Source organism: Medicago sativa, chromosome 8 (assembly GCF_051527215.1).
Source record: "Medicago sativa cultivar Bolivia chromosome 8, Bolivia_mono, whole genome shotgun sequence".
In the NCBI taxonomy this organism is placed as follows: Eukaryota; Viridiplantae; Streptophyta; class Magnoliopsida; order Fabales; family Fabaceae; genus Medicago; species Medicago sativa.
Window position 1 is genome coordinate 91,240,505 of NC_140756.1, and position 27,479 is coordinate 91,267,983.

At 33.6% G+C, this 27,479-nt stretch overlaps 2 protein-coding genes and 1 long non-coding RNA gene across 3 annotated transcripts; 2 read left to right on the forward strand and 1 right to left on the reverse strand.

The window, feature by feature from the left end:
• Window positions 1–235: 235 nt before the first annotated feature.
• On the reverse strand, window positions 236–1,221 carry LOC146903218 (uncharacterized). Its single transcript, XM_085732697.1, has 2 exons — window positions 546–1,221; window positions 236–432 (listed from the first exon to the last, which is right to left on the reverse strand). Exons 1-2 carry the CDS (start codon window positions 996–998, stop codon window positions 397–399), a joined length of 489 nt encoding a protein of 162 aa, XP_085588823.1. The 5' UTR covers window positions 999–1,221; the 3' UTR covers window positions 236–396.
• Window positions 1,222–4,609: 3,388 nt separating this feature from the next.
• On the forward strand, window positions 4,610–13,156 carry LOC146903219 (uncharacterized). The gene is made up of 5 exons (XR_015021490.1): window positions 4,610–4,981; window positions 10,754–10,827; window positions 12,015–12,114; window positions 12,242–12,666; window positions 12,777–13,156. It is a non-coding gene; the product is annotated as an uncharacterized LOC146903219 (long non-coding RNA).
• A 5,457-nt stretch (window positions 13,157–18,613) lies between these two features.
• Window positions 18,614–26,820, forward strand: LOC146903220 (mitochondrial Rho GTPase 1-like). The gene is made up of 14 exons (XM_085736308.1): window positions 18,614–18,925; window positions 19,242–19,374; window positions 19,703–19,852; window positions 19,948–20,124; window positions 20,280–20,528; window positions 20,661–20,729; window positions 20,864–20,919; window positions 22,132–22,213; window positions 22,489–22,700; window positions 22,799–22,868; window positions 22,977–23,089; window positions 23,328–23,478; window positions 23,679–24,015; window positions 26,501–26,820. The coding sequence occupies exons 1-14, from the start codon at window positions 18,723–18,725 to the stop codon at window positions 26,575–26,577; spliced, it is 2,079 nt and encodes a 692-aa protein (XP_085592434.1). The 5' UTR covers window positions 18,614–18,722; the 3' UTR covers window positions 26,578–26,820.
• The last annotated feature ends 659 nt before the right edge of the window (window positions 26,821–27,479 follow it).

A 27,479-nucleotide genomic window follows, 5' to 3' on the forward strand; every position in this document is an offset into this window, starting at 1 on the left:
ACAATAGCTAGAGAAATTCAGACAGGACATCAAAATAAGCATTATCATACCTAAATACGAGAATCGGAAAAATTAGAGGATGAAGATTGAATTTCATCATCAGACACAACTCTAAATCCGAATTTTTTAAACGGGACTATGAAAATGCCAGATTAATTTCTCTAACAAATACACAGCATAAAAATTTGAGTTTCTCATCCACTTTTAGTTTATACACTTCCTGTAATTTTAAGAATTTAGAATGCAAAACATTAGTAGCTAATATAGAGGGTCTAATACTAATATTGTATTAGTTATTACAGACAGGAGTCAAATACTAGTATATGCTTGACAGTCAATCAAGAATGTAAAAGAATGTTGAAATGATCCCTTGAGATTGAGATAAAAGATCAGTCATCATGTTGCACTTCCTCCTTCATTCATCTGGTAGTCCTGTTGTAATCATTTCATGGGAAAATGTTACAAAAAAGAACGAAAGATCATATTATAACATAGCATACAGCAAGAAAAAACAAAAGCCAGGATCCGAAACAATTATCAATTACCTCGTAAGGGCGATTGGCTGCCAAAGCCAGAACCAACAATCCCAATCCAATGATCACAGCAGCAGCGCTCAGAGAGCCGTTGGAGTAAGGTGCGGGAACAACATTATCAGCATCACCACCACCAATCGAAGAAGAGTAAGGTGCGGGAACAACATTACCAGCATCACCACCACCAATCGAAGAAGAGCTAGGTTCCGGAACAACAATATCAGCACCAACAGGTTCCGGATCAAGAATCTCCTTGACCATGGTAGTAAGAAGCCAGTATACTCTGTGTTCAAGTCGATCAATCATATCGGAGCGACCCTCTTCGTTGGCGACCACAAAGTTATATGCTTTAAATCCAGGCGCAACGTCCTCAGACGGACGCCTATTTTGTATGGCACGGTAAACTCTCAGGTGCTCGAGAGATTTCAACATGGCAGCGAACATATCTGGGACGATTCCACTCATGGTGTTGAATTGGGAATAAGCGACGGAGAGGGAGAGGGAGACGGAGACGGAGACGAAACCCTAACTAACTTTTCTGAATTCTTCTACTTTCTCGTTTTACGCTTTCCCGGTTTTGATTTGAATTTGATTTGATTTGATTTGATTAATAGTAGTAACTCCTTTTTTTTAGGAGTTTAATAACTCATTTATTGCTTGCTTAAATCATCTCTCTCTTTTTTGCCTTAATTCATGATTGACGTTTTAATTTGTTGTCTAAGTATTAATTATCTTTTCCTTTTTTACAATTACAACAAAACGAAATATACGAACAAGACATTCTACTACTCATCATAAGGTGGGTCAGACTAAAAGTTTAACAAATACTTCATCCATCCGTTCTTCAATAAATGACATATTTGACAATTTACATTATTGATTTAAGACCATATTTTTTTATTAATTCACAAAGATAAATAATATCATGTAAGATGTTGTTGGATTCTTCTCGATGAATATTTTTAAAATATTCAAATTTCATAATTTTTTTAGTAGAGAATTGAAGATATCAAAAATAAAACATATGCATTGGTACATGTGTCGAAGTCAACTAGGTCATCTAATATGGACCGAAGGGGGTAGTTACTAATCCGTCACAAACAAAACAAAAAGAAAAGCTACATTTCGAGACTCAAACACACCAATGGGACGAGCTTATATTTTGTCTAACAAAGCAAAGCAAAAGTTGCATTTTTTTTTTCTTTCTTTCAACCACCAAAACGAAATGAGCTTAATTTTGTCCAACAAATGTTGCAGTTGTTTCTTCCTTATGATTATATATTTTGTTGTTCCTTTCTTTTTTTTTTTATTACTCAAACACAAGCAAACCCGAATTAATTTAACAAAGACCAAACATATTTTGAAAATCCTCTCGTCTGACTAAATTGAATAAAATGATATGATAAATGAAGGGGTCAATCGATGTAATAAATATCCAATTCCTAACGAGATACCATATATACCTTCAAAATATTTACAAACCAATAACAAATGTTTAGCTAATTCCTCCAAACTACAACAACTGACACAAGTATTAGAATCTCCAACACCTTTTGTAGCAAAACAATGTTAGAAAGCAAAACGCAATGCTCCTCAGCCAACTCATCCGCCCCTCCACCTCCACCTCCACTTCTAAGCCTCTCCCTTATCAGCTCATCCTAACTAAATCAACTCGGCAACCGATAAGGATCACCTTGACACAATCCCATTTCCATAGAAAACACATTAATAGGGATACCATTAATCAAAACTGATGTCGCTACCAACACACTCTAGCATTTACTTACGCCATATTGAATCAAAGTGGATGCTAGAGTGTGTTGGTTTAGCAACGACATCGGTAAAGAATCTCTTATGACTTAATCATAATTCTTGACTAATTCTCTGTGACTGAGCGCAAAGATGCATGGTTCACAACTAAAAAATAGTATTAAAATGACCCATACTAAATACAACATCACGTTTTGTGAGCATGATTTTTACAAAATGAAAAATAGATAGGATTTAAACAAAGATAATGCACCAGGCCCTAATGGTTTTGGAGCACTTTTCTATCAACATTTTGAGCGATTGTTCAAGATGTTGTTAAAGTTATGCTGAAATTTTTTACAACTGTTTGGATTTGCCTGGATTCAATTCAAATATTACAGCTCTAATTCCAAACACTCCAAAATGCTTCATCTGTAGACCAATAACAATGTCAAATTCAAATTCAAGACTAGCTCAGATTGTTAATCTGTTGAACTTAATATTGGTTCTCTGCCTTTCATTTACATGGGGGTGCCAACTTTCAAAGGGAATCCAAAAGCAAGTTATCCTTTACCAATACCTGACAGAATAAAGGTGAAACTATCTGCACAGAAAGCTTTTTTTGTTATTTATGGCTCGGAGGTTCAATTAGTGATTCAAAAGCATGTTAATTTACAACATTTGAGTTTTATTCATGGTCAGTTTCATTGCTCTGAGATATTTTGAAGTGTTTGAGGAATTTCATATGGAAGGTGATACTGAAAGTAGAAAAATGATGACAGTTTCAAATAGGGTTAATATGTGTTTACCCCCTGTAATTTGGGCGAGTTCCGGTTTTCCCCCTGTAAAAAATTTTGTTAAGATTCCGACCCTGTAATAGGGATACCATTAATCAAAACTGATGTCGCTACCAACACACTCTAGCATCCACTTACGCCATAGTGAATGAAAGTGGATGTTAAAGTGTGTTGGTTTAGCAACGACATCGGTAAAGAATCTCTTATGACTTAATCATAATTCTTGACTAATTCTCTGCAACTGAGCGCGAAGATGCTTGGTTCACAACTAAAAAAATAGTATTATAATCACCCATACTAAATTTAACAACACGTTTTGTGAGCATGTTTTTTACAAATTGAAAAATAAATAGGATTTAAACAAGATAATGCACCAGGCCCCGGTGGTTTTGGAACATTTTTCTATCAAACATTTTGAGCGATTGTTCAAGATATTGTAAAAGTTATGCTGAAATTTTTTACAACTGTTTGGATTTGCCTGGATTCAATTCAAATATTATAGCTCTACTTCCAAACACTCCAAAATGCTTCATCTGTAGACCTAGGGGTGGGCATGGTTCGGTTAACCATCAAAACCGAACCGAACCGAACCGAACCAAATTGTTCAAATGGTTCGGAATAACCGAACTGAACCGTTTAAAGTTTAAAAGTAACCAAACTGAACCAAAGTTATGGTTTGATTAACCATTTGCTTACCTATTAACCAAACCGAACCGAACCAAAACAAATATTTTTTATCCAATGAATAAAACCACTTTTATTAAAAAAAATAACAAATTAAAATTAAAAGCTAGAATAGCTTATTTCTTCAAAACAACTTAGCTTATTCAAAACAGCTTATTTCATGCAAAACTTCTTATTTGAAAAAACAACTTATTTCTTAAAAAAAACAGCTTATTCAAAACAACTTATTTTAAAACAACTTATTTTATGCAAAACAACTTATTTTATACAAAACAACTTATTTTATAAAAAAAATGTGTTCCTTGAATTATTTCACTACGACTACATGATATCTTATCATCATTGTTTGTGCAATTCACTTTTTCTTTTTGAATTTTTTTTATTACGTGGCTAGCATTTTAATTGCATTGCTTTGTAATTTTATGGTGAAGAGATCCAAGAAAGAAAACGACTTACTACTATTTGATTTGATTTGATTCCATTACACGACTAGCTGAGTTGAGTTTCCTACCTAACAAGCATTTTTGTTTTCAATATTTATACTTTTCCTTTTTTTTCCATCTCTCTTTATGGGCCACAACAAAGCTCGTGCGGTAAAAGGGATGAAACAGTGTTACCTTAAGACTATAGATAGAAAATCATCACTTCCTTTATATCTAATCCTAGCAAACATTCTTACATTATTTCCCAACCCATAAACCTACTTTTTTGGCTCCAATCTATCCAGATCGTTAGATTATTGTAATTAGTGGAGTTAGCATATCAGCCGTTGATCAATTCTCACTCCTTGAAAATTGATTCACGCGCATATGGGGAAACAAAACAGCCTCTTTTTTCTTCCAAACCATCGTTATTTGTTCATTTCAAAGGGAAAAAAAAATCTCGGCTTCTCTTTCCTTTTCCCACAAATCCTCCTCATTTAAGAAAACAAAATCAATCTATACCTTCTCTCTGTTCATCTTCTCTCTCTCTCTCTCTCTCTCTCTCATTTTCTCACCATTCTTCAGTTGTAACCCTCCGCCACAAGTTTTTTAGGGGTAAGGAAAAAATCATAGGAAGGAGATATTGAAGGTTTTGTTGTACTGGTTGTGCGAAATCGACGAGAGCTAAGCCGGCGTTTTTGAGTGTGACACACACTTACGATTACAAATCGAGGGTTTTGAAATTAACTCATCATTTTGGGACTTCTGCTTCAATTTCGATTTGTCTTCTAATCAGGTAATTACATTTTTTTTCCTGATCCTGTAAATATTGCACAAATCATTCTCCAAATTTGTTGATTTGATTTATATTTTATTGTAATCCCACAAAGCAAATGGAAGAATCAAATGTGTTGTTTGTTCATGTTTTAGCTAAATTTTCTTTTCTTCTTTCATTTGTCAGTAAACAGTTTTCATTTGAATGACTTTAGTTTCGAGTTATCATGAAACTAAAACTATTGAATGAATAAAGTGATTTTCATTGATCATAATAGTTGGTTACACACTTATTTATATGTATACGAGAGCATACAATAAGAAAGCTATACATGCTGTAGAGTATTGAAGCTAAACCCTAAGCTAACTAGGTAACTTGTTGCGCAAGTTATCTTCTTCTTCCTTATTATGTAATAGCCCCCCACAAGCTGGAGGTTGATAAATGTCAATCAAACCCAGCTTGGACAGTAATGTAGCAAAAGGTTGAGGAAGGAGAGGTTTAGTAAAGAAATCAGCCAACTGATCTTGGGAAGAGACAGGAAGAAGCTTCAGAATTCCTGCATGAAGTTTTTCCCTGACTATGTGGCAATCAATGTCCAAATGTTTAGTTCTCTCATGGAAAACTGGATTGGCTGCTATGTGTAAAGCACTTTGGTTGTCACAAAACAACACAGGAAGCTTGGTACATTGAACATGTAAATCTCTGAGTAAATAGAGGAGCCACTGAAGTTCACAAGTGGCTGAAGCCAATGCCCTATACTCAGCCTCAGAAGAAGATCTAAATACAGTCAATTGCTTCTTTGTTCTCCAGGAAATTAATGAATTGCCAAGGAAGAAGCATTGTCCACTAATGGATCTTCTGGACTCAATACAGCCTGCCCAGTCAGCATCAGAGAAGCCTTGCAAATATAAGGAAGAACTTCTGGGAAAATGAAGACCCTTGCCAGGACAACCCTTAAGATACTTGAGAACTCTGAGAGCAGCTTGATAATGAGTCTGAGTAGGTTTAGAAAGAAATTGGCTCAGTTGCTGTGTAACAAAAGTGATATCAGGTCTTGTAGTAGTGAGATACAGAAGCCTGCCCACCAATCTTCTGTAGGAAGAAATATCTTCATAAGGAGGGGAAGCATCATTGTGAAGTTTGATGGAGGGATCTGATGGAGTGGAAACAGGTTTAGAACCAATGGAGCCTGAATCAGATAAAAGGTCTAAGCAGTATTTTCTTTGACACAATGAAATACCAAGCTTAGAGTGAGCAACTTCAAGGCCAAGAAAATATTTAAGTTGACCTAAATCCTTGATTTTGAATGAAGCATGCAGTATGGATTTGATATGATCAAATTCTGATAAAGTGTCTCCAGCTAGTATGATATCATCAACATATACTAGTAACACAGTAAAAGATGATGCAGTTTGCTTAATGAATAAAGAATGGTCAGATGTGGCCTGAATATAATGTTCTTGAAGCAAGACAGAAGTCAACTTCTCATACCATTTTCTGCTTGCCTGTTTGAGGCCATAAAGGGATTTAAGTAGCTTGCATACTTGATTTGGTTTAGAGGATGAAACACCAGGAGGTAATGTCATGTAAACATCCTCTTGCAATTCACCATGAAGAAAGGCATTGTTGACATCAAGTTGATGCAAATGCCAAGAATGAATAGAGGCAAGAGCAAGAACCAATCTAACTGTTGTCATTTTAGCCACTGGTGAGTATGTATCAAAGAAGTCAAGCCCTTCAATCTGGTTATATCCCTTAGCAACCAATCTTGCCTTATATCTTTCAATGGACCCATCTGCATGATATTTAACCCTATATATCCATCTGCAACCAATAGGTTTCACATGCTCTGGTAAATCAACCAACTTCCAAGTACCAGTTGACTCAAGGGCTGAAAGCTCAACTTGCATAGCTTGTCTCCAACACTCAAATTTGTTTGCCTCAGTAAAAGATGTAGGTTCAGGATTTGAATGTATGGAAAAAATGAAAGAAGAGTGTTGGTTAGACAGATTATGATGAGAAACATAGTTAGAAATATGATAAGAAGATGCATGAATATTATTACACACATAATCTTGAAGATAAGAGGGAGTGGTTAAATTTCTGGTTGATTTTCTAAGTGGAACAGACTCAGATGGGGTAGGTGAAGGAATATCAGAAGTGTCATGAAAAGAAAGAGGAGGGTCATCAATAATGGGAGGAGGGATGGGAACAACATCTGGTAATGTGGAAATAGGTTTACTAGGAGTAGAAGAAAAATATTCCCATTGGGAAGTAATAGAGTCTGGATTGGTAGGGTAGGGAAGGATATGTTCATGGAAAATGACATGTCTTGACACAAACACTTCCCTAGAGTGTATGTCTAACAAAGTAAAACCTTTATAACCTGATGTGTAGCCTAGAAAGATGGATTTTCTGGCTCTAGACTGAAGCTTAGTTCTATGTGCATGTAGAGATGAAGCAAAACATAAACAACCAAACACTTTGAAAGATGAAATATCAGGTAATTGATTGTATAAAATTTGAAAAGGAGATTTATGCTGAAGAACAGGAGTAGTGATTCTATTAATGAGGAAAACAGCATAAAGAACAGCATAAGACCAGTATGAAGATGGTAATTTGGATTGAAAAAGGAGTGCCCTCCCAACATTAAGAATATGTTGATGTTTTCTCTCAACTCTAGCATTTTGCTGAGGAGTTTCAACACAAGACTTTTGGTGTAAGATGCCATGAGAAGCATAGAAATCATTAATCATGAATTCAGGACCATTATCAGTTCTCACAAATTTAGGGGTAACATGAAAGTGGTTTTGGATCATGGTTATAAAAGACTTGACATGATGAGAAACTTCTGATTTGGATTTCAGTAAAATGATCCACAAAAACCTACTATGATCATCAACAATAGTTAAAAAATATTTATGACCATGTATGGAAGAAACTGATAGAGGACCCCATATATCAAGATGTAATAGTTCAAAATTGCAAGAAGCATGAGACATACTAGGAGTAAAAGGAATGTGCTTTTGTTTTGCAAAGTGACAAATATCACATGTTGCTTTATTATCATTAGTAATAGAGGGATACAAAGATGACATTTTATCCATTCTTTGATGAGATAAATGTCCCAATCTAAAATGCCAAAGGGCTTTAACAGGAATACAATGACTTGAATTACAAGAAATTGAAGAAACAGATGCACTAGGTGCATTTATTGTACTAGAAATAGAAGAAACAGAAGATAAACTGGAACTGTGAAATTTGTAGAGGCCATCATGTTGACTAGCCAAACCAATCATCTTCAGGGATTTCTTGTCCTGTATAATGCATTGATTAGCAGAGAAATGAAACACACAAGATAAAGTATGACACACTTTAGCTACAGAGATAAGGTTTAAAGTAAAAGTGGGAGAATATAATACATTTGTGAGATAAAACTGAGGACTGAAAATAATAGTGCCAGCTTGAGTAAGAGTAACATTGGAACCATTAGGTAAAGTGACATAAACAGGTTTAATGGTGTAAATGGAATCAAAAAGAGACAATGTGGTGCAAATGTGTTCATTAGCACCTGAATCAAGTAACCAAAGTGAAGTATTAGGTAAAGAGCAGGAATTGACATTGAATATACCTGCAGAAGAAGTGGAAGCAATGTGACTGGAATGAATTTGAGGAGAGGCACTTATATGATTGGTGGTAGGGCCAGGAGAAGGATTGGGAGCTGAGGCAAACAAATTTGCTTGTTGAAGCAATAACACAAGTTGATCAATCTTATCCTGAGCCAAACCAGTACCACCAGAAGCATTACTAGCATCAGAGGTCTCTGCTGAAGCAACATTTGCCTGAGATTGAGCAGGAGCTTGATTTTTGTTAGGGAAACCATGTTTTTGGTAACAAAACTCAATTGTGTGATTGTATCTATTGCAGAAAGTGCAATATCTGGAAGAAGGCTTATTGAAAGAGCCTCTACCACGACCTTGAGGTCTTCTTGCATCTGATGCATTAATCAAAGCAGAACCATCTTCAATAGAAGGAAGAGAAGGAATCAACACATTGTTACTCTCTTCTTGAACAACTAAAGAGAAAACCTTGTTCAAAGATGGTAAAGGATCAAGTAAAAGAACTTGAGTTTTCACAACTGAAAACTGATCATTGAGTCCAGTGAGGAACTGAATGATCTGATCCTCCACTCTGTAATTCTTGTTAGCACGCATTGCAGCACAACTACATTGAACAGGGCAAGTGCAACTGAGAAAAGGACGATGAGAATGCAACTCTTCCCATAAAGCTTTCAATTCAGTGAAGTATTCCAAAACAGACTTTGATCCTTGTCTAAGGTTGTTAATGGAGGAACGAAGATTGGCAATTCGAATACGATCAACTTTGGAAAAACGTTCCTTGAGATCTTGCCAAACTTCAAAAGCAGTGTCATGGAAAACAACCGTTTGAGCAATGGAATCAGAAACAGAGGCTATAAGCCATGATTGAACGAGATGATTACAACGTTCCCATGCGTTTTTGTTGAGATCATCATCATCAGGAACAGGAAGAGTTCCATTGATGAATGCAAGTTTGTTCTTAGCACCAAGAGCACGTTGAATTGACCGGCTCCATGCAAGATAATTGGAACCGTCAAATTTAGGAGAAATCAACACAGAGTGAGGTCCTTCACTCGGATGAACGTAATAGGGAGATTCAGTATCTTGACTAGCTTGTTGATTGCGAACCATGGCGAATCAATGCAAAAACGAGAAATGAAAAGGAGAAAAATTGCAACGAATCACGCACAGAAAGAGAAGAAAGAAATCTAAATGAAGAAAATGAGATCAAGAACAAGAAGATTCGTGCAAAACAGAGACGAATCAGAGTGAAAATAGAGAAGAAAAGAAGAAAAGAGAAAGCTTGAGCTTCAAGCTTCAATGGCGGAAACGGTTAGGAATCAGAAAATGGATCGTAACAAACTCTCTAAGGAGAGAGAAACTGATACCATATCATGAAACTAAAACTATTGAATGAATAAAGTGATTTTCATTGATCATAATAGTTGGTTACACACTTATTTATATGTATACGAGAGCATACAATAAGAAAGCTATACATGCTGTAGAGTATTGAAGCTAAACCCTAAGCTAACTAGGTAACTTGCTGCGCAAGTTATCTTCTTCTTCCTTATTATGTAATACGAGTAACTCTAAGGGATGCATTAAGTGGTATTTGGATTTCTTCTATAGTGCATTATCTATTTGCACTCTTTTTGCAGCTAAATAGTAAAATGTGGAAAATACCATCTTTCTTTTAGTGTCCTTCTTGATGCATTTTCCAGCAACTGCAGTTTTAGTATGGAACATTGTGCCACGATGTTTTGAAATGGCAGATCTACACAAAGAACAAATAATATACAAAACAAAAGAAGAGAGATGAAGTCAAGGGAGAATAAGAAAATAGAGGATCTTAAGGGAAATGAAAACAGCACATTGGGAGAGGAGGTTTGAGTGAGAATGATGTAAAGGGTTTGAGTGAGGTTCTATGAATTTATAGAAATGCTTAAGTGCAAGATTCAATCTCCATACTAATTGAACAAATAATTATTTCATTTTATATGCTTTGTAATGCCAATTTGCTTAACCATGAGTCATGTTTGTAGTTAGTGTTAGTGTATGGTGTTTACTTTTGCAAAGGACCTAAGTTGTTTGGTTCCTAATTAATTTGGTTCTAATTAAGTGTATTTTTTAATCAAAAAATATTCTAATGGTTATTTATTGTTGTGATTTTGAATGCCAATGAATATTGAAGATGAGTATTAAGTGTCTATGCGAAAAAATATGGTGAAGTTGCGCACGTATCATATGGAATTCATTATCTCCAATGTAAGTGAGCATTTCATATGTGTATGATTTTCTTAATGGCGTTGATTCTGGTGTATACTAATGAGTTGGATATAAGAATTGGTAGTGTTATGTTTTGGTGACAATCTTTTCATTGTTTCTTCTATTAGAATTTTATAGTAAATATAGACTACTATTTGTTAGTCCTTTGGTTACTCTTGAATCATATAGCAAATAAAGAATAAGTAATTACAAACATCAGCCCCTTTCTTTAAACTTGATGTTATTTTATCAATGATAGTCTTTTGGTTCCCATATAGGTAATTAATACTGTTGCTATTTCCCACATAGACTTAGAAATACCACTTAAGTTGTTCAAACATTGCCATGAGTGTCACTAGCAGAATCAGTTTCCTTTTTGTTGTTATAAGCTCCTGCCAACATGAACATGAACATGGAGTCTGAGATCGGTTTCGATATCAAAGCAGAGACAGCGAAGGCATTGCATAGCTTGACAAGTAAAGTTTCGCCCTGCACAATCTGTCTGAGATTGTATAATTCATCATGATCAATTCATTTGAATATTGTTACATTGCGTGAATTATGCATTCAGTTACAGTATGTATTATTATCAGTTGGTTTGTATATTCCTGTTTTGTTGTTGCCGTAATTACGTTTGAGATGGACAAGGCTGAATCTGATTAATGTGTTGTTTTTTTAACGTGATATAATTAGTATAGATGGTTTCTATGTATGAGGCACCGTGTGTTCAAACTTATTTTAGAATACACGCATATTATAACTGTGTATGCGGTACATATAGATGTTTGCTATTGTGTTTAAGTTCTTCATATTCATTATTTGAATAGATCTTGATTTAAACATCTTCCTATGTGATGTAGGCGAAACATTTCATGATACTTCTTATATATAACAGTCTCCATTTGTACAGTTTACAGACTTACTTGTAGTTGGTGTATGGTAGACCTACATAGACGAAATATGTTTCACATTTACTGTTAGATTATATTTGGTTGTGTTTGATAGTTTGCAAGCATGCCTTTGTTATGTATTGAACCTTTTATTATAATAGTTGCTATCTAATATTTTGAATTTTTTTCGTTTTACGTTTCAAAAAATATAGTGATTCTACAAATCAATTTTCAGACTTGAATCGATCGTTACAAATGCATTTTTAGTTCGTCAAATTATTGTTTGTCCTATTGCAGCAAAAGTCGATTTGTTGTCCACCATTGATGGTGACCAGGAAAATTTTGAGCTTATTCGTCTAAAATGGAGAACATTCGTTGTTTTTTCAATCCAAAACAGGTGATCGAAATTAACATTTGTGTTAAATTTGTTCGTGCCAACTAACGGTATTTATTAAACCTTTATCTGAAGTACCCCATATAATGAATTGGCTAACGTACAACCCGTGTTAAATTGGTTGTAACAGGATGCTCTTATTCTTCCAACGCCGCTGTTGGACACTCTGTTCTGAGTTGAGACGTTTTGCAACCTTAAGTGACCCAAGGTACAATGAAATCGAAGTGATAGTTGAGAAAATAAATGGCCAAGTCTGCTTTACACATGGCTGGGGCAATCTCAATGAAATCTATGGACTGAAGCACAGTGCTGTCGTAACTTTGAAATCCATGCAATTTTGTTATTCAGATAAAACATCGTTATGGTGAAGAGACAACCTACCCATCTTCGGACACTCTGTTCTGCATAAAATTGAACTGTTACATGTTTCCGGAACAAATGTCAAAGGAGTTTGTGTTTCAAACTCCTTCTATGCCTTACTCACATGAGGTCGGTTACTTCCGATACAACACTGCAAAGTTTTTGTCTAAAGATGATGTACTTTCGAGTTTTCTGGTACGTCTTTGTGTTTTTTTTCCTGTTTTAAATATAGCTTACTTCTAACTATTATGTTGTTCAATGAACCTTTAAATTATTCTAAAGCCATTATATTTGGTATTTTAAAGGTAGACTTTCACATATGATCATTTCTTGGAGTCGTTCCTTTCAATTCAAAGGATATGGAGGAATTATTCCTCACTGATGATACTGGACATTTATGGAAATGCACTAACACCTTCGTTTGTTGCCCGGACATGCTTTTCAAGATTGGTGGAAGCTGGAAGTAATACTGTCAGAGTTGTTGTGTGCGTGAAGGGGTTGGCGTGAGGATTGGTGCACCAAAATGGGGAAAAACGTGTTCTTATTTATAAGCATGACAGTTTGTTGAATATTGTATTTAAATTCCCTGCAATATTTATGGTTACAAAAATAGAGAGCTGTAATATGTATGTACATCCAATATTTGAACAAACTCATGAATTATTTAAGACAGTTAATTGAACAAGATCACATATCATGCAACATAAACTTAAATAAAAAAATCACATAAATTAAAAAGATGTAACCTTCAATTTGATCTTGAAATTATAATTATATTATTTATGGCCCTTCAGGTATATATAAATGTATATATAATCGATAGTATTATGCAGTCCATAAATTATTCTCAATCTCTTATGTTAGATTCTGAACTATGACTCTCTCATCTTCTATTTTGAAAGGAACCGTTAGATTCACCTAAAAGACTACAATGAAATTTACTTATGGTGTCAACTTGGACTGTCAACTTGGTCCCTTCCGTTAACACTAAATCAGCATTTTAATCAAATTTTTACTTTTGTTGGCAATTACAAGGATGATTATGACATTAGGCATCATTTTGAAATATAATAATATATGGACGACCTTTTGCAAACGGAATTCATGTGTTACTTTTCCAATTGATCTTTTACAATGTTGCTAACCTGATCTTTTTCAACTGGTTTTCTCTCATAGTCAGCTATATGTTGCAATCTCAAGAGTTACGTCGAGAAAAAGTTTAGTTAATTGATGAAAATGACGATTGCATCAATACGACTCAAATGTAGCGTACAAAGAGGTTTTCAAAATGTGTAAAAATCCAACGTAAAGTGACCATATAATATTTGACATTCATATGTATTTATTATTCGATATTTTTATGTTAAAGATTATTGCTTCACTAACCCTAATTAGGTCTTGCTAATCACTAACCCTAATTTTTCCCTCTAAAAGCTTATTAGGTCTTGCTAATCACTAACCCTAATTTTTCCCTCTAATTCTATTCAATTAATGATAATCCCCAATACCCTAATTTTCCCCTCCTATAGCATGTGCAATTTGAAATTCAAATTTCTCTTGCTGGTTGTTAAAACCCCCCACATCGAATTATCCCCTGCATTTAAAATCCAATTTGAATTTTAGTCAGTTTAAGGTTGTACACATGGAAATCAGAACCGCTTCAATTTAATTCTTTGACAAAGCAAACACAATTACCCATCCACTTCTATTCCATTAACCATATTTTTCAATGCACCGATTCACATTATCAAGGATACATAGGGCCCCAAAATTTTACCTCCCCATCTTTTAATTTGGGTTTCTCATCTATAAATAACACAAAGTATGTGATTCCATGTTGGAGTTAATTCAATTCTCTATGTCCCTGAAGCAAACTTGGATCAGTTTATTTTTTGTTCTTTTTCAGCTGGTGTTCCTTCTAAAGAAAAAAACAATCAACTAATTATCAATTTCATTGAAGGTAATTTAAATTTGTTTTTTCTTTTCTCTTTTCTTTTCTGCTATGTTGATTGTGATGAGAAAAACAATTTAATTCATAGGGGGGATGGAAGAAAGCAACGCAGAAAGAGAAAATAAAAGAATAGGGTCGGGAAAGAATGTTGCTTGCATCAATGGCTGCACAACCAAGCAGTTTACAAAATAAAGAGGGAATCAACCGAGAAGCCTTAGCTTTCTTCTCATTTTTTGTATCTTTTCATAGTGTGTCATCTTTTAATTTCTTTTCTACTCGAGACTACCTTGCTACTGCTGGAAATAAAGGATGTAACTAATTGTAGAATATTGTAACCGCAACCAATATATAGTAGTATATATGAGAAATTAAAAGTGCGCAACGGAAATTTTTTCTGAGACAAATTTGTGTCTTCTTACTGAATCTGAAGTTCACCAGTGCCAAGCTACAAAGGTATAGCTATGTAGTACTTTTCCATGTTAAGTATATATTGTTAGTTTTTTTAAACCATGAACCGCTCTTTACTGATTTAAATGGATCTTTTGCTAATTATAAATTAACAATTATTCCATGATCCATAATTTTGATAGTAGCAAAAATATTAACGAAATGAACTCAGGAAAGCCAACATTACATATATATTTTGTTTACATTAGCAAATCATATAACATAATTAATGTCGATCTCAATCCTTACAATCAAAATGTGAAAATTCTTCTAAACGAGGCTTACGGTGGGTAACATAATAAATATATAAGAAACATTCAATGTCCAAGTAATATTTTAGTCAATGTGGCCTGCAAAAAAAAAACAAAAAAAACAAATTAAAATAAAAAATGATTTCAATTTTTAATAGGCAAAAAAAGGATGATCTGATGAAGAAATCCCACAAGCATACAAGGGAAGGAGAAATCTCAAAAAATGTGACTCATCCATAAGTTTTTAGTATGCAAAAATAATAAAGTTATCAGTGATTGTCAATATTTATCATATCAACTATTACATAGTGGTATATAAAAGTTTTTTTTTTTCTGTAGATCTAAACACATAAAATCTTCAACGAGTGCATTGCAAATATTTAATGATATTTTTAAAATAAAATAAAAATTTATTTATAGAAACACTACATTGGTGTTGATATTTTGAAAATAGTCATAAGTTTTGAATTTATTTTTTGAAGGATAAGTTTTCAATTTTTTATCATTCCACTTTCTCATATATGTATATAAAAATTTGTTTATACATATATAAACACATAAAATCTGCAACGGGTGCAAAGAAAATATTGAACAGTGTTTTGTATATAAAATAAAATGTTATTTAATAGAAACATAACATTAATGTTTATATTTTGAAAATAGTCATGAATTTTCATATAAAATAAAAATTTATTGAATAGAAACACTGCATTAATTTTGATATTATGAAAATAATCATGTGTTTTCCAAATTTTATCATATCGACTTTCTCATTTATGCAAATTAAATCCACAAATTGCACGATTCAACTATTTAACAAATTTTTGTATATACAAAAGAAAAATATTTAACAGGAACTTTATATTAATATTGATAATTTCTATTTAATATTTTTAAACATTCGATAATATTAACAATCAATTTTTTTTATATAGATATCACAATGTAACGTGACCCGTGCGAAAGCACGGGTCTCTTTTCTAGTATAAGTAAAAGAATGTAGCACTAGTACTAAGTGAGTAAGTGAAGTGTGTTACATAATGTAAATTTACATTGATTTTTGATCATTCTGATTCTACTAAATGTGTGACATGAACCAGCTTATTGCATAAAATAAGTTCTTTTTATAATAAACTGTTTTGAATAAGCCGTTGTTTAAAATAAACTGTTTTAAATAAGTTGTTTTTTAAAATAAGCTGTTTTTTTAAAATAAGTTGTTTTGCATAAAATAAGTTGTTTTTTAAAATAAGCTGTTTTTAAAAATAAGTTGTTTTGCATAAAATAAGTTGTTTTGAATAAGCTGTTTTTATAATAAGCTTTTTTGAATAAGTTTTTTTTTTAAAAAAAATAAGTTGTTTTGAAAAAAAACTATTTTTTAAAATAAGTTGTTTGACATAAAACAAGCTGTTTTAAAATAAGTTGTTTTTTAAAATAAGCTGTTTTTAAAATAGAAATGGTTAATGGTTCGGTTCGGTTCGGTTCGTATAATTGTGGTTACTAACGGTTCAGTTCGGTTAGTGAATTGTTATCAAAATAATGGTTCGGTTCGAAAATTGGTTAAATGGTTTAGTTAATTTTGATACGGTTTGGTTCGGTTAACCGGTTCAAATTGGTTTTTGGTTATTTTTGCCCACCCCTATGTAGACCAATAACAATGTCAAAATTCAAATTCAAGACTAGCTCAGATTGTTAATCTGTTGAACTTAATATTGGTTCTCTGCCTTTCATTTACATGGGGGTGCCAACTTTCAAAGGGAATCCAAAAGCAAGTTATCCTTTACCAATAACTGACAGAATAAAGGTGAAACTATATGCATAGAAAGCTTTGTTTGTTGTTTATGGCTCGGAGGTTCAATTAGTGATTCAAAAGCATGTTAATTTACAACATTTGAGTTTTATTCATGGTCAGTTTCATTGCTCAGAGATATTTTGAAGTGTTTGAGGAATTTCATATGGAAGGTGATACTGAAAGTAGAAAAATGATAACAGTTTCAAATAAGCCTGATATTTTTTTTTCCTACAAATAAAAATATAGTTTTAAGGGATCTAATTGTTTGATCTAACAGCTAATTGTTTGATCTAGCTTTTCCACTGTCTAACAGCTACTTGTAAAACAAAGTTAAAAATATAGTTTTAAGAAAGAAGTTAAAGTTGTTTAGTATTCTTTATTTTTTTTAATTTAAAAGATATTTTTAAGTTAAAAGTTGTTTGGTAAAATATTGAACAAAACTTTGAATTTATTATGAATTAACATAATAAATAAAAAATATTTAAAACATAAAAGATATTTTCTTAGAAATACTATATTTACTCAATGACGTTAGTTTTATGTAACATGAATACAAATTCATATTATTGTATAAAAGGATTTTTTTTCTTCTTCTAAAGAATCATATAAAAGGACTTGTTAAATATTTAAAGACATGGTGAACATGGATTTTGAAACATATTCTAAATTGATGGCGAATAGTATTTACAACAAAGTGATGGTGTCTCTGATTTCATAGTTATAAAAAAGACTGCAGACACCTACTAATGACCGATTTAGCGAACTCTTATGTAAAGTTCATCAGGAGACAAGTCAACGGTGTTGTCCATAGTTTAGCAAGAACAACTCCGTCTCATGCTAGTCTCCATATTCATCACAACATACCATTTTGCATCGATTCTTTGATTAATAATGAAAAGTTATAAGCTTATTTTTGTATAAAAAAAAGAAGGGTGAATACTTGGATATATAGAGCGGTGGTGATGGGTTCACCGCATTTGAAGTGTTAATTATGGATTTTTCACCGACTGAGTGGTTGATTTTTGAGAGTAGCGTTGAGATTTGACGAAGATGACATTCTGGGAGAGGTGAAGATGAAATTAGCTTGAAGATGATATTTTTTCGATGAAGGGACTGTTTTAGAAGGGAGTTGCAGAAGAGAAATTGATGAAAAATAAAAGACTTGAGTCTTTCTGTATATAGAACTCAGAAGTGAGTAAGTTTGTTTTAATTATTGAAGATTAGAAGTTGAATTATAAGAAAAAATTTGTTTTGATTGAAATTCAGATTAAGTTAGTTTGTTTTAATTGAGCGAGTTTGATTTAATTTATTTTTAAGAAGAGAAAAAAAGGGGGAAATTACAGCAAAATAAACAAAATGATATAATTTTGATAACATGCCAAAAAATAAAAAAGGAGCAAGATTGTATTTTTTTTTTGTAGTAATTAAGTTTTACATAGGGTCCGTTTGTTTTAGATTTTTTAAAAAATAAATTTTTATTTGTATTTTTTAAAAATAGATTTTTTTGAAAATTTACTGAAAAACAGTAGAAGTTATTTCAAACTCATATGATAGAAGTTAAAAAAGAGAATTTGACGTTCACTAACTTAAATATTCTTGCTAAAATAAAAACTTAAATATTCATTGATCGAGATTTGTCATAGTAAAAATCACACCTTTTTTTTAAAGGATATATTTCAAAAATGATTTTTATGAAAAACTATTTGAAATTTCAGAAAATAGTAATCAAAACCACCCAAGTTAATAAAGAGGGTCGAAAGCACACCACGCCAGGGTAATTTCGCTCCAACGCAATCACCTCCTTGCTGTATCAATGGCAAGAGATTCCTCACGTGCCCTAACTGGATTTCGTATTGTCGTCACCGGCGACGAAGGAACCGGCAAGTCCAGTCTAATTGCTACTTTCGCCGACGGAAACCCTGTGAAGGACGTGCCGCCTGTACTGTTACCCACTAGGATGCCTAAACATCTGTCTCCCGATGGCATACCGATCACAATCATCGACACCTCTTCCCGGTAATGTTTATCATATTTTTATCTAAGTTTAACTGCACCAAAAGTGGCGATCTGTCTATATTTTTTTCTTTCAAATTTCCACTTTGTCAGCTTCTGTTTTGAAAAATCAAAATAAAAATCGATTTAGGGTTCATAACTTCATGATTTTGTAATTTATTTTTGCCATGTCAGCATGTTTAATGGGATGTAAACAATTGCCACCACTGTTGGGGCAAAAATCACGAGTTTGTACCAAAATTGCATTAAGTGTGATGCTTGAGTTATCTATTTTTTATTGATGTGTCTATGACATTGTTGTTGTTGTTGTTGCCTGTAGTCCCGAGGACAGAGATAAAGTTGCTGAACAAATACGGCGGGCTGATGCAATTGTCCTCACTTATGCATGCGATCGGCAAGAGACACTTGAAAGTCTGAGTGCATTTTGGCTCCCACGTCTTCGAGATTTGGGGGTGGGTTCTGTTCTCTCCTCTCTTTTGCATCTAATCTTTATTAGTGGTATTATATACATTGCATTTGTATTCATAGTGGTATATTTAATTTCGGCTCCTCTTGCGCCATCCTTTCTAAGTGTAATAAGAGATAAATATATAAAACGGAGATAATTAGTATTCTGCAAGAATGGGAGGGGATTTGGACAATTACCAATTGTTCAAACATGCTTGTATACATCTTATTTATCGTAGAGCTTAACCAGATTATTCACATTCACATAATATACATGCATTTCCATTTTCAGATAATGCATACATGACATAGTTATATGAACTTAATGAACAGGTAAACGTTCCCATTATAGTTGCTGCTTGCAAGCTTGACTTACTACATGATAATCAAGAGCAGAGCTTAGAAAAAGTGATGCAACCAGTAATCCAAAAATTCCCAGAGGTTGAAATCAATATTGGATGTTCAGCATATACGCCTATAGGGGTACATATCCTCTGTATTATTACAATCAAGATCTTCCCTGTTTTCAAATATTATATGTATTAAAAAAGTGTTTCACTTTAATTTTCTTATTGAAGGTCGCTGATGTTTTCGCCTTTGCACAAAAGTCTGTTATTTCCCCTTCGGGTCCGTTATATTGTCGAAATTCCAAGACTCTAACACCTCGATTTGTCCGGGCTTTAAAGCGCATTTTTATCCACTGCGACTGTGACAGAGATGGCGCCCTTAATGCTGCTGAACTAAATGATTTTCAGGTTTTACCTTTTCCTTCCCATATTAAACATCAAAGTCGTAGCTCATTTATTATCTGAATATTATAGTGTAGCACCCTGTCGCTTGATTATTAGCTTATTTCATTGTAGGTTAACTTGTATATGATTTGTGAAACATCTAACCAGACCATCTACAGGTTAAATATGTCGAAGATCCGATGCCACTATCTAGAATTGCGAATCTAATGAGGTTTTTGCGGGATAGATTCCCAGAAGGTGTGAATGAAAGTGGACTTACTTTTGCAGGATTTCAATCTCTCCACATTGATTTCATGAATATTCTGTTTCGTGAGATACCGTGGACTATGCTCAGAAAGTTTGGATATAATGATGATATCAAACTTGCTGATCATCTAATTCCGGATTTGAAACGTGATCCTGATCAGGTGCATCTTCTATTACAAATTGTGTATTGTGCTCTTTATTTACATTTACATATTAGACCATTTTGAGATCAATTCTTTCAGAACATGAAACTTTTATTTTATTCTAATCAAGATTTGATTTAATGTCTACAGAGCGTCGAGTTGACAAATGAAGCTCTTGACTTCTTGAAGAAAATATTTGTTGAGTTTGATATTAACTGTGTACGTCACCCGCTCACACGATCTTTAATATTTTATCTTTTTAATGCTCTTTGTTAGCGATTTTCAGATATTTTCTCAACCGGCTTATGGTGATATACAAATTGGAACTTAATCACATTTTTTCATTGGTTCAGGATGGGTATTTGCAACCCGAAGAACTTGAAGAATTGTTTTCTACTGCCCCGGAAAGGTGGGTTGCTTTCTGGCATTTTTTGCTATACTTATTTAAATTTTATTATCCTCCATTTCATGTCTGATTAATTTGCATTGGTTTCTTCTTAAATTGATAATGAGGCAGTTTGATGTGGAATGTTTCCTGTGTTGTGTAAATTTTTTTTTAGAGAAACTTTTTCTTGGAAATTGTGCATTCAATACATTAAAACAACAACAACAACCAAGCCTTATCACACTAAGTGGGGTCGGCTACATGGATCAAATGACGCCATAGTGTTCTATCAAAAACTATATTTGGATCCAACTCATTGACCTCTAAATCTTTTCTAATGGTTTCTCAAATGGTTTTCTTTGGTCTTCTTCTACCTCTTTTAATCTGACTCTCCTCCATTTGATCTACTCTTCTTACAACGGCATCTACGGGTCTTCTCTCTACATGTCCAAACCATCTAAACCTATTTTCTACCAACTTTTCTACAATAGGTGCTACCCCCACTCTCTCTCTAATGGTGTCATTTCTAATCCTATCCTGTCTGGTCTTACCACTCATCCAGCGCAACATCCTCATCTCCGCTACACTTACTTTACTCTCGTGTTGGCTCTTAATCGCCCAACACTCCGTACCATACAACATTGCCGGTCTGACTGCTGTCCGATAGACCTTTCCTTTCAGCTTAAATGGTACTTTCTTATCGCACAAAACACCTGAGGCTCTTCTCCATTTCAACCACCCAGCTTGAATACGATGATTTACATCCGCTTCTATTTCTCCGTCATTTTGTACTATGGACCCAAGATATTTAAACCGTGTAACTTGGGGTATGATATGATCTCCAACTTTCACCTCCAAGGTAGACCCACTTCTCCTTTTGCTGAAGTTACATTCCATATACTCCGTCTTGCTTCTACTCCGGCGGAAACCATACGCTTCTAAGGCTTGCCTCCAGGTCTTTAGCCTCCCATTTAACTCCTCCCTCGACTCACCAAGCAAGACTACGTCATCTGCAAAAAGCATACATCTCGGTGCATTCAATATATTAAAAGTTTAAAATTTTATCTTTTCAATACAAAAGTTATCTTTCAATTCCCTTTCTAGCTTCTTAACTTGTGCCCTTAGGGCACAAGTTAGCATGACCCATTTTTTTTATATGTATGCCTTTCCCAAATTGGGATGTCAATGTTGACTTCTACCAATGTTGTTTAATATTTTATTGTTTTTTAATTTCAGTCCCTGGATCGGAGCTCCCTACAAGGATGCTGCAGATGAGAGTGCATTTAGAGGATTATCAATTGATGCATTTTTGTCAAAGGTGCTCAAGTTTTTTTTTTTTTTTTTTTTAATTTAAGTCTCTATTCCCTCTTCCTCGCATTTTGTTGAACGTGTGTGTATGAACACTGGACTTATCTTCAGAGTTATCATTCAATTAATTTGATAAGTGATTTAAGAATCAAATTTGCTTCAGTTTTATAGCTTGCATTTCCATATGTCTGGTCTGTGTATCTTTCAAGTGCACCTAACATTTTATCTGCAATATTGCCATGAACTAACATTGATTTTTTAACCCACTATATGTTTTCTTTACAGTGGGCACTGATGACACTTCTAGAGCCAACTTTTAGTGTGGAGAATCTGATTTATATTGGTTTCCCTAGTGATCCATCAACTGCTGTCCGTGTGACTAGGAGGCGAAGTTTAGATCGCAAAATGCAACACTCAGATCGAAATGTACTCCAGTGCTTTGTTTTTGGGCCTAGGGGGGCTGGAAAATCTGCACTGTTGAAATCTTTTATTCGATGGTATTTTCATTATGTTACCTATATGCTTTATGGTACATCGGTACCATAACTTTAATTATTGAGTATCATACCTTATTGTTGTTGAATTCATAATGCAGGCCTTATCTAGAAGTTTATAATCCAACTAACGGGGATCATTATGTTGTGAATGTCGTTGATAATTCTATGGTAAATGATACATGATCGGCATATGACTGTTGTCTTCATTTGATATATTCATTTTTTAATATCTTTCATTTCTTTCTTTATGTTCATGTTTTATCATTTTGCTTGCAGGGAAACAAGAAATATCTGGTGCTGAGAGAAATTTCTGAAGATGGAGTTGGAGAGCTGTTGGCGAATAATAAGTCTTTGGCCTCTTGTGACATTGCAGTTTTCGTTCATGACAGGTGAACAAGGATATTTAAGTGTTCATTATATCAATATACAATAGAAATTATGGATTACATTTGATACGTAGGCATTATGTAGAGTACTTGGGTCATATATTTGGTTATGCTATAAATGGTTTACTGTTCACCAATGTTAGACATAATTTCATGTTGTTTTGGTGTCAATTGTGGACAACTCAGTCTAAGTACATGAGAAAATGTTGGTTGTTTTATCTTAGTAAAATATTCATTGTAGGTCTGATGAGTCCTCGTGGAGGTCATCATCTGAACTCCTTGTAGAAATTGCTCGTCATGGAGAAGATAATGGCTTTGAGGTGCCTTGCCTTATAGTTGCAGCTAAAGATGAGCAAAATTCATTTCCAACGGCTACACAAGAGTTAACTAGGGTATTTTTCATGAACTTATGCATTTGGATAAAAATATATACATGATTGAGCTTGCATATTGCTGTAGATAATTGTTGGATGGTTAGATAAATAGCTATTTATTATGGTGAATGACACATCTTGTTACTATGATTTCATCCAAAAACTTTATGAATAGAAACATTTAGCATATAGGTATGACGTGCCAATTCATTTTGTAGGTTAGTCAGGACTTGGGAGTAGAGGCACCTATACCAATCAGTGTGATGTTAGGGAATCTCAACGGTCTATTCTGTCGAATTGTAACTGCTGCTGAGCACCCTCATCTAAGCATTCCTGAAACTGAAGTCAGAAAAAGTCACAGGCAGTATCATCATTTAATCATTCCTGAAACTGAGCAGTGCCCTCATTCAAGTATTTCAGAAACTGAGCAGCACCCTCATTTAAGCAATCCTGAAACTGAGCAGCACCCTCATTTAAGAATTCCCGAAACTGAAGTTGGAAATAGCCGTAAGCTGTACAACAGGCTCATAAACAATCCTCTTCTGTTTGTTTCAGGTATATTGGTTTTAAGGTTGATTTGTTAGTTTTTTTTCATCAAGTTCCCGTTGAGTTAGCATCTTAAAGCTGCCAGATCATGTATGCTAACTAGAATAAGCTTGTTGTTGGGAACCCGAAAATATAGATATATGAATAATGTCTATATTAACTGGAAATTTGAGCAAAAGCTCTTACAATATGAAAATGAAAGATAAATTGTAGAAAGGAGATGATTCCCAACTACCCCGGAGCTAAGCTCCTCAAAGAAAGAGAACACTCTTTCTTTGCCTAACCATAGGGCTGGCAATGAACCGAGACAACTCGAAAAAAGTTCGGAACTCGACTCGACAATTAGCTCGTTGAACTTGGTTCATGAACCAAATGAGCTGAACTTGAGTTAAAAATTAAGTTCGTTAATTAAATGAGCTGAACTTGAACTATATATAATTCGGCTCGTTTGGTTCACGAGTTGGCTCGATTATATATATATATATATATATATATATATATATATATATATATATATATATATATATATATATATGATACATTTTTAATATGCACGCTATCAATAGTTTTTTTTTATATAGGATTGAAGTGGTAGAATTTAAGATGTTTTAAAGGAATTACCAGTACTATATTTGAATAACAAAAATAAAAATAAACAAAAAGAATAACTCATAATCTATGAATGGTATTTTTGAATGAACTATGAATGATATGTATATATATAATAATTGATAAGATAGTACAAATAGGAAAACGTATTATCAACTATGAAATGAAAAAGAAAGAATACAAATAACAAATCAAATACAAGAGATAGTTATCTAGCTGGACTCTTATTCTCTTTGTTTAAGCTTTAAAACCAACAATTAGTAATAGTCCCACATCGAGCGCATATAAGAAAGTAAGAGGAAGCTTTGACTATAAAACAAGAGTGTTGAGTGATCTTTACTGGAAGTCATAGATTCTGTAAATTCAACTCGAGTTGCAATTATAAAATGCTGGGATGTCAATTGCAATTCTGATAAGAATATTAGTACAATTTTTTCTTAGTATTTAGTACAATTTTTTCTTAGTATTTTAGTGCGTATTTTAGGGTCAGGTGTACAGTTTGGTTGCACGTTAGATTTAAGCAGAATCTGACGAACTGAACCTAACGAGTCGAGCCGAGTTGCTCGTAAACTTAAAAACGAGTCGAACTCGAGCTAAAAAAAAGGTTCGTTCCGAACTCGAGTTGAGTTTCGAGCTGAACCAATTCTAATCGAGTCGAGCCGAGCTCAGACAGGTTCGGTTCGACTCGACTCATTTCCAGCCCTACTAACCATAATTGCCCTAGCAATAATCTTGCATACCCATTACAATTTACCCACCTCACTATTTATACTACTAGGCATAACAAACTGGCCAATTAAGCATTCTAACCCACTCTTTATTTACCATATAACATCACCATACTCTTTATTACATAATAGCCTCTTGTTCCCTTATCCCTCATACTTAGGTTTCTATCACTTGTTAACTTGTTTGATTTCCGTTCGATGTGACTTGTATCTTGGTTCATGTGTTATGTATCTTTTGGTTGCATTGATTGTTTTGATATTCCAAAGTGTTCTCTTGTAATCTTGAAGTGGTGTGTGACTGGTCCATATTTGTGTTTTGCTTCAGCTTGTTTCTGTTTTGTTGTTGTTAGACTTTACCAAGTCTTTCATTTCCATTATTCACCCATTTTTTGTTTCATGCCCTTCTAATTTGTGGAGTGACAAGGTTGGATAGATGGTTTGAGGGAGAAACACTATTAATTACTATTTTTTTTCTTTCCATTACTTGAACACATTACTAATAACTAGTTTTTACTAACATTTGCCAATGAATTTTCAACATAATCAAATGGTAGCAAAAGAATATATAATTGAAAGTTACCAAGTTCGTGCATTATAGGGCTTTTTGGGTGCCATCTTTCTGGTTTCTCCAGAAAGCGAGTCTAGAGAATGGGGTAAAAGAGAGCTGTCCGTTTAAGGGTATGTTTGTAATAGGACTCCTAAGGGCAGAAGTTATAGAATATTAGTAAATTGTATTTAATATATTAAACTAGTAACTGTTACATAGTAACTGCAATCTGCAGAACTTCTATTTAACTGCTATAGTATTATAAATATAGATAGATGCAGAGGAAATGGAGGGAGTTGGGTATTTTGTACGTGGGTTGTTATGGAGACTGGGCTCTCTAATTCCTAGAGGTTGTTACTTTTCTGCAGTTACTTTCCTGTATCAGGTGCATTCCCTTATTACTATCCGATAATCTCCCAAATACCACGGATTAATCATTGGTATTTATTCATATCTGAATTAGTATCTATCGGGATTTTTTTTTTTTTTTTTTTAGCATAACTGCATGAAAGAGAAGTATAATACTATAATTGACTTATTTAGGTCAGGCAAACAATTTGACATGTTATTTTATGCCTTTATAATTTTTGTTTTGATGTTTATATTGCAGCTGGAGCGGCAGCTGCGGTAGTTGGAGTGACTCTGTTTTCTGTAAGGAAGAATGCGCAAGTTTTGTGGATGAGTTGAGGGTGAAGTATCACTGTACAGTATTTAGTTAATGCATACACTGTCGGTTCTAGTCAATTAACACAACCTTACGGAAAAACATAACCTTACATAGCATATTATATTAGGCGTTGTCTCCGGTGCGAGACCTGTATAGGTCGAGCACCGTGACAGCATCAATTTTTAATTTGTTTTTGTTGCAAAATGATTTGGGCCCATTTTGGATTAACTTTAAATCAGATGAATGACTGTGATCTTTTTGAATTGCGACCTGTTAACATTTTATTATTTGAACATTAAAATTGATTTTAAAAAATGCAATGGAATTTGGAATCACATAAGAATTGCAGGCTAGATTTAGAAATATTACACTCTTCAGTCAAAGTTTTATATACAAATTTATTAAGTAACTAATGAATTTGAAAGGATAATTTTTGCTTATAATTGTGACCAGAGAGTTTACAATGGATTTTGATTTTTTGTTGGCTTAATTACATAAATGGTCCCTTAACTTATTTGTTGTTTTCTATTTGGTCCCTTAACTCAACAATTTTCCCATTTGGTCCTCTATCTATATTTTTGTCACTCAATTTGATCTCTACGTTAGTTTTTTAATGCCTAATATTTTAGATATGATTTCAGCCATTAGATCCCAGGTTCATTTTTATGTAACGGTGGACCACCAACGTCAATTTTTTTTTTTTTTAATATCTTCTTCCATCATGTTCATCTTCATCTTCTCAATCTCCATCTTTTTTTTCCTCTCAAAAACACAAATTCAACATAACCCATAAATAACAACAACATTAACAAAATCAAAACTCTTTCCTTCTTAAAATCAAAACTCTTTCCTTTTGAAAATCAAAACTCTTTTCTCATTAATTAAACAAAATCAAAACTCACTCTTTCTCTTCACCCAAGAT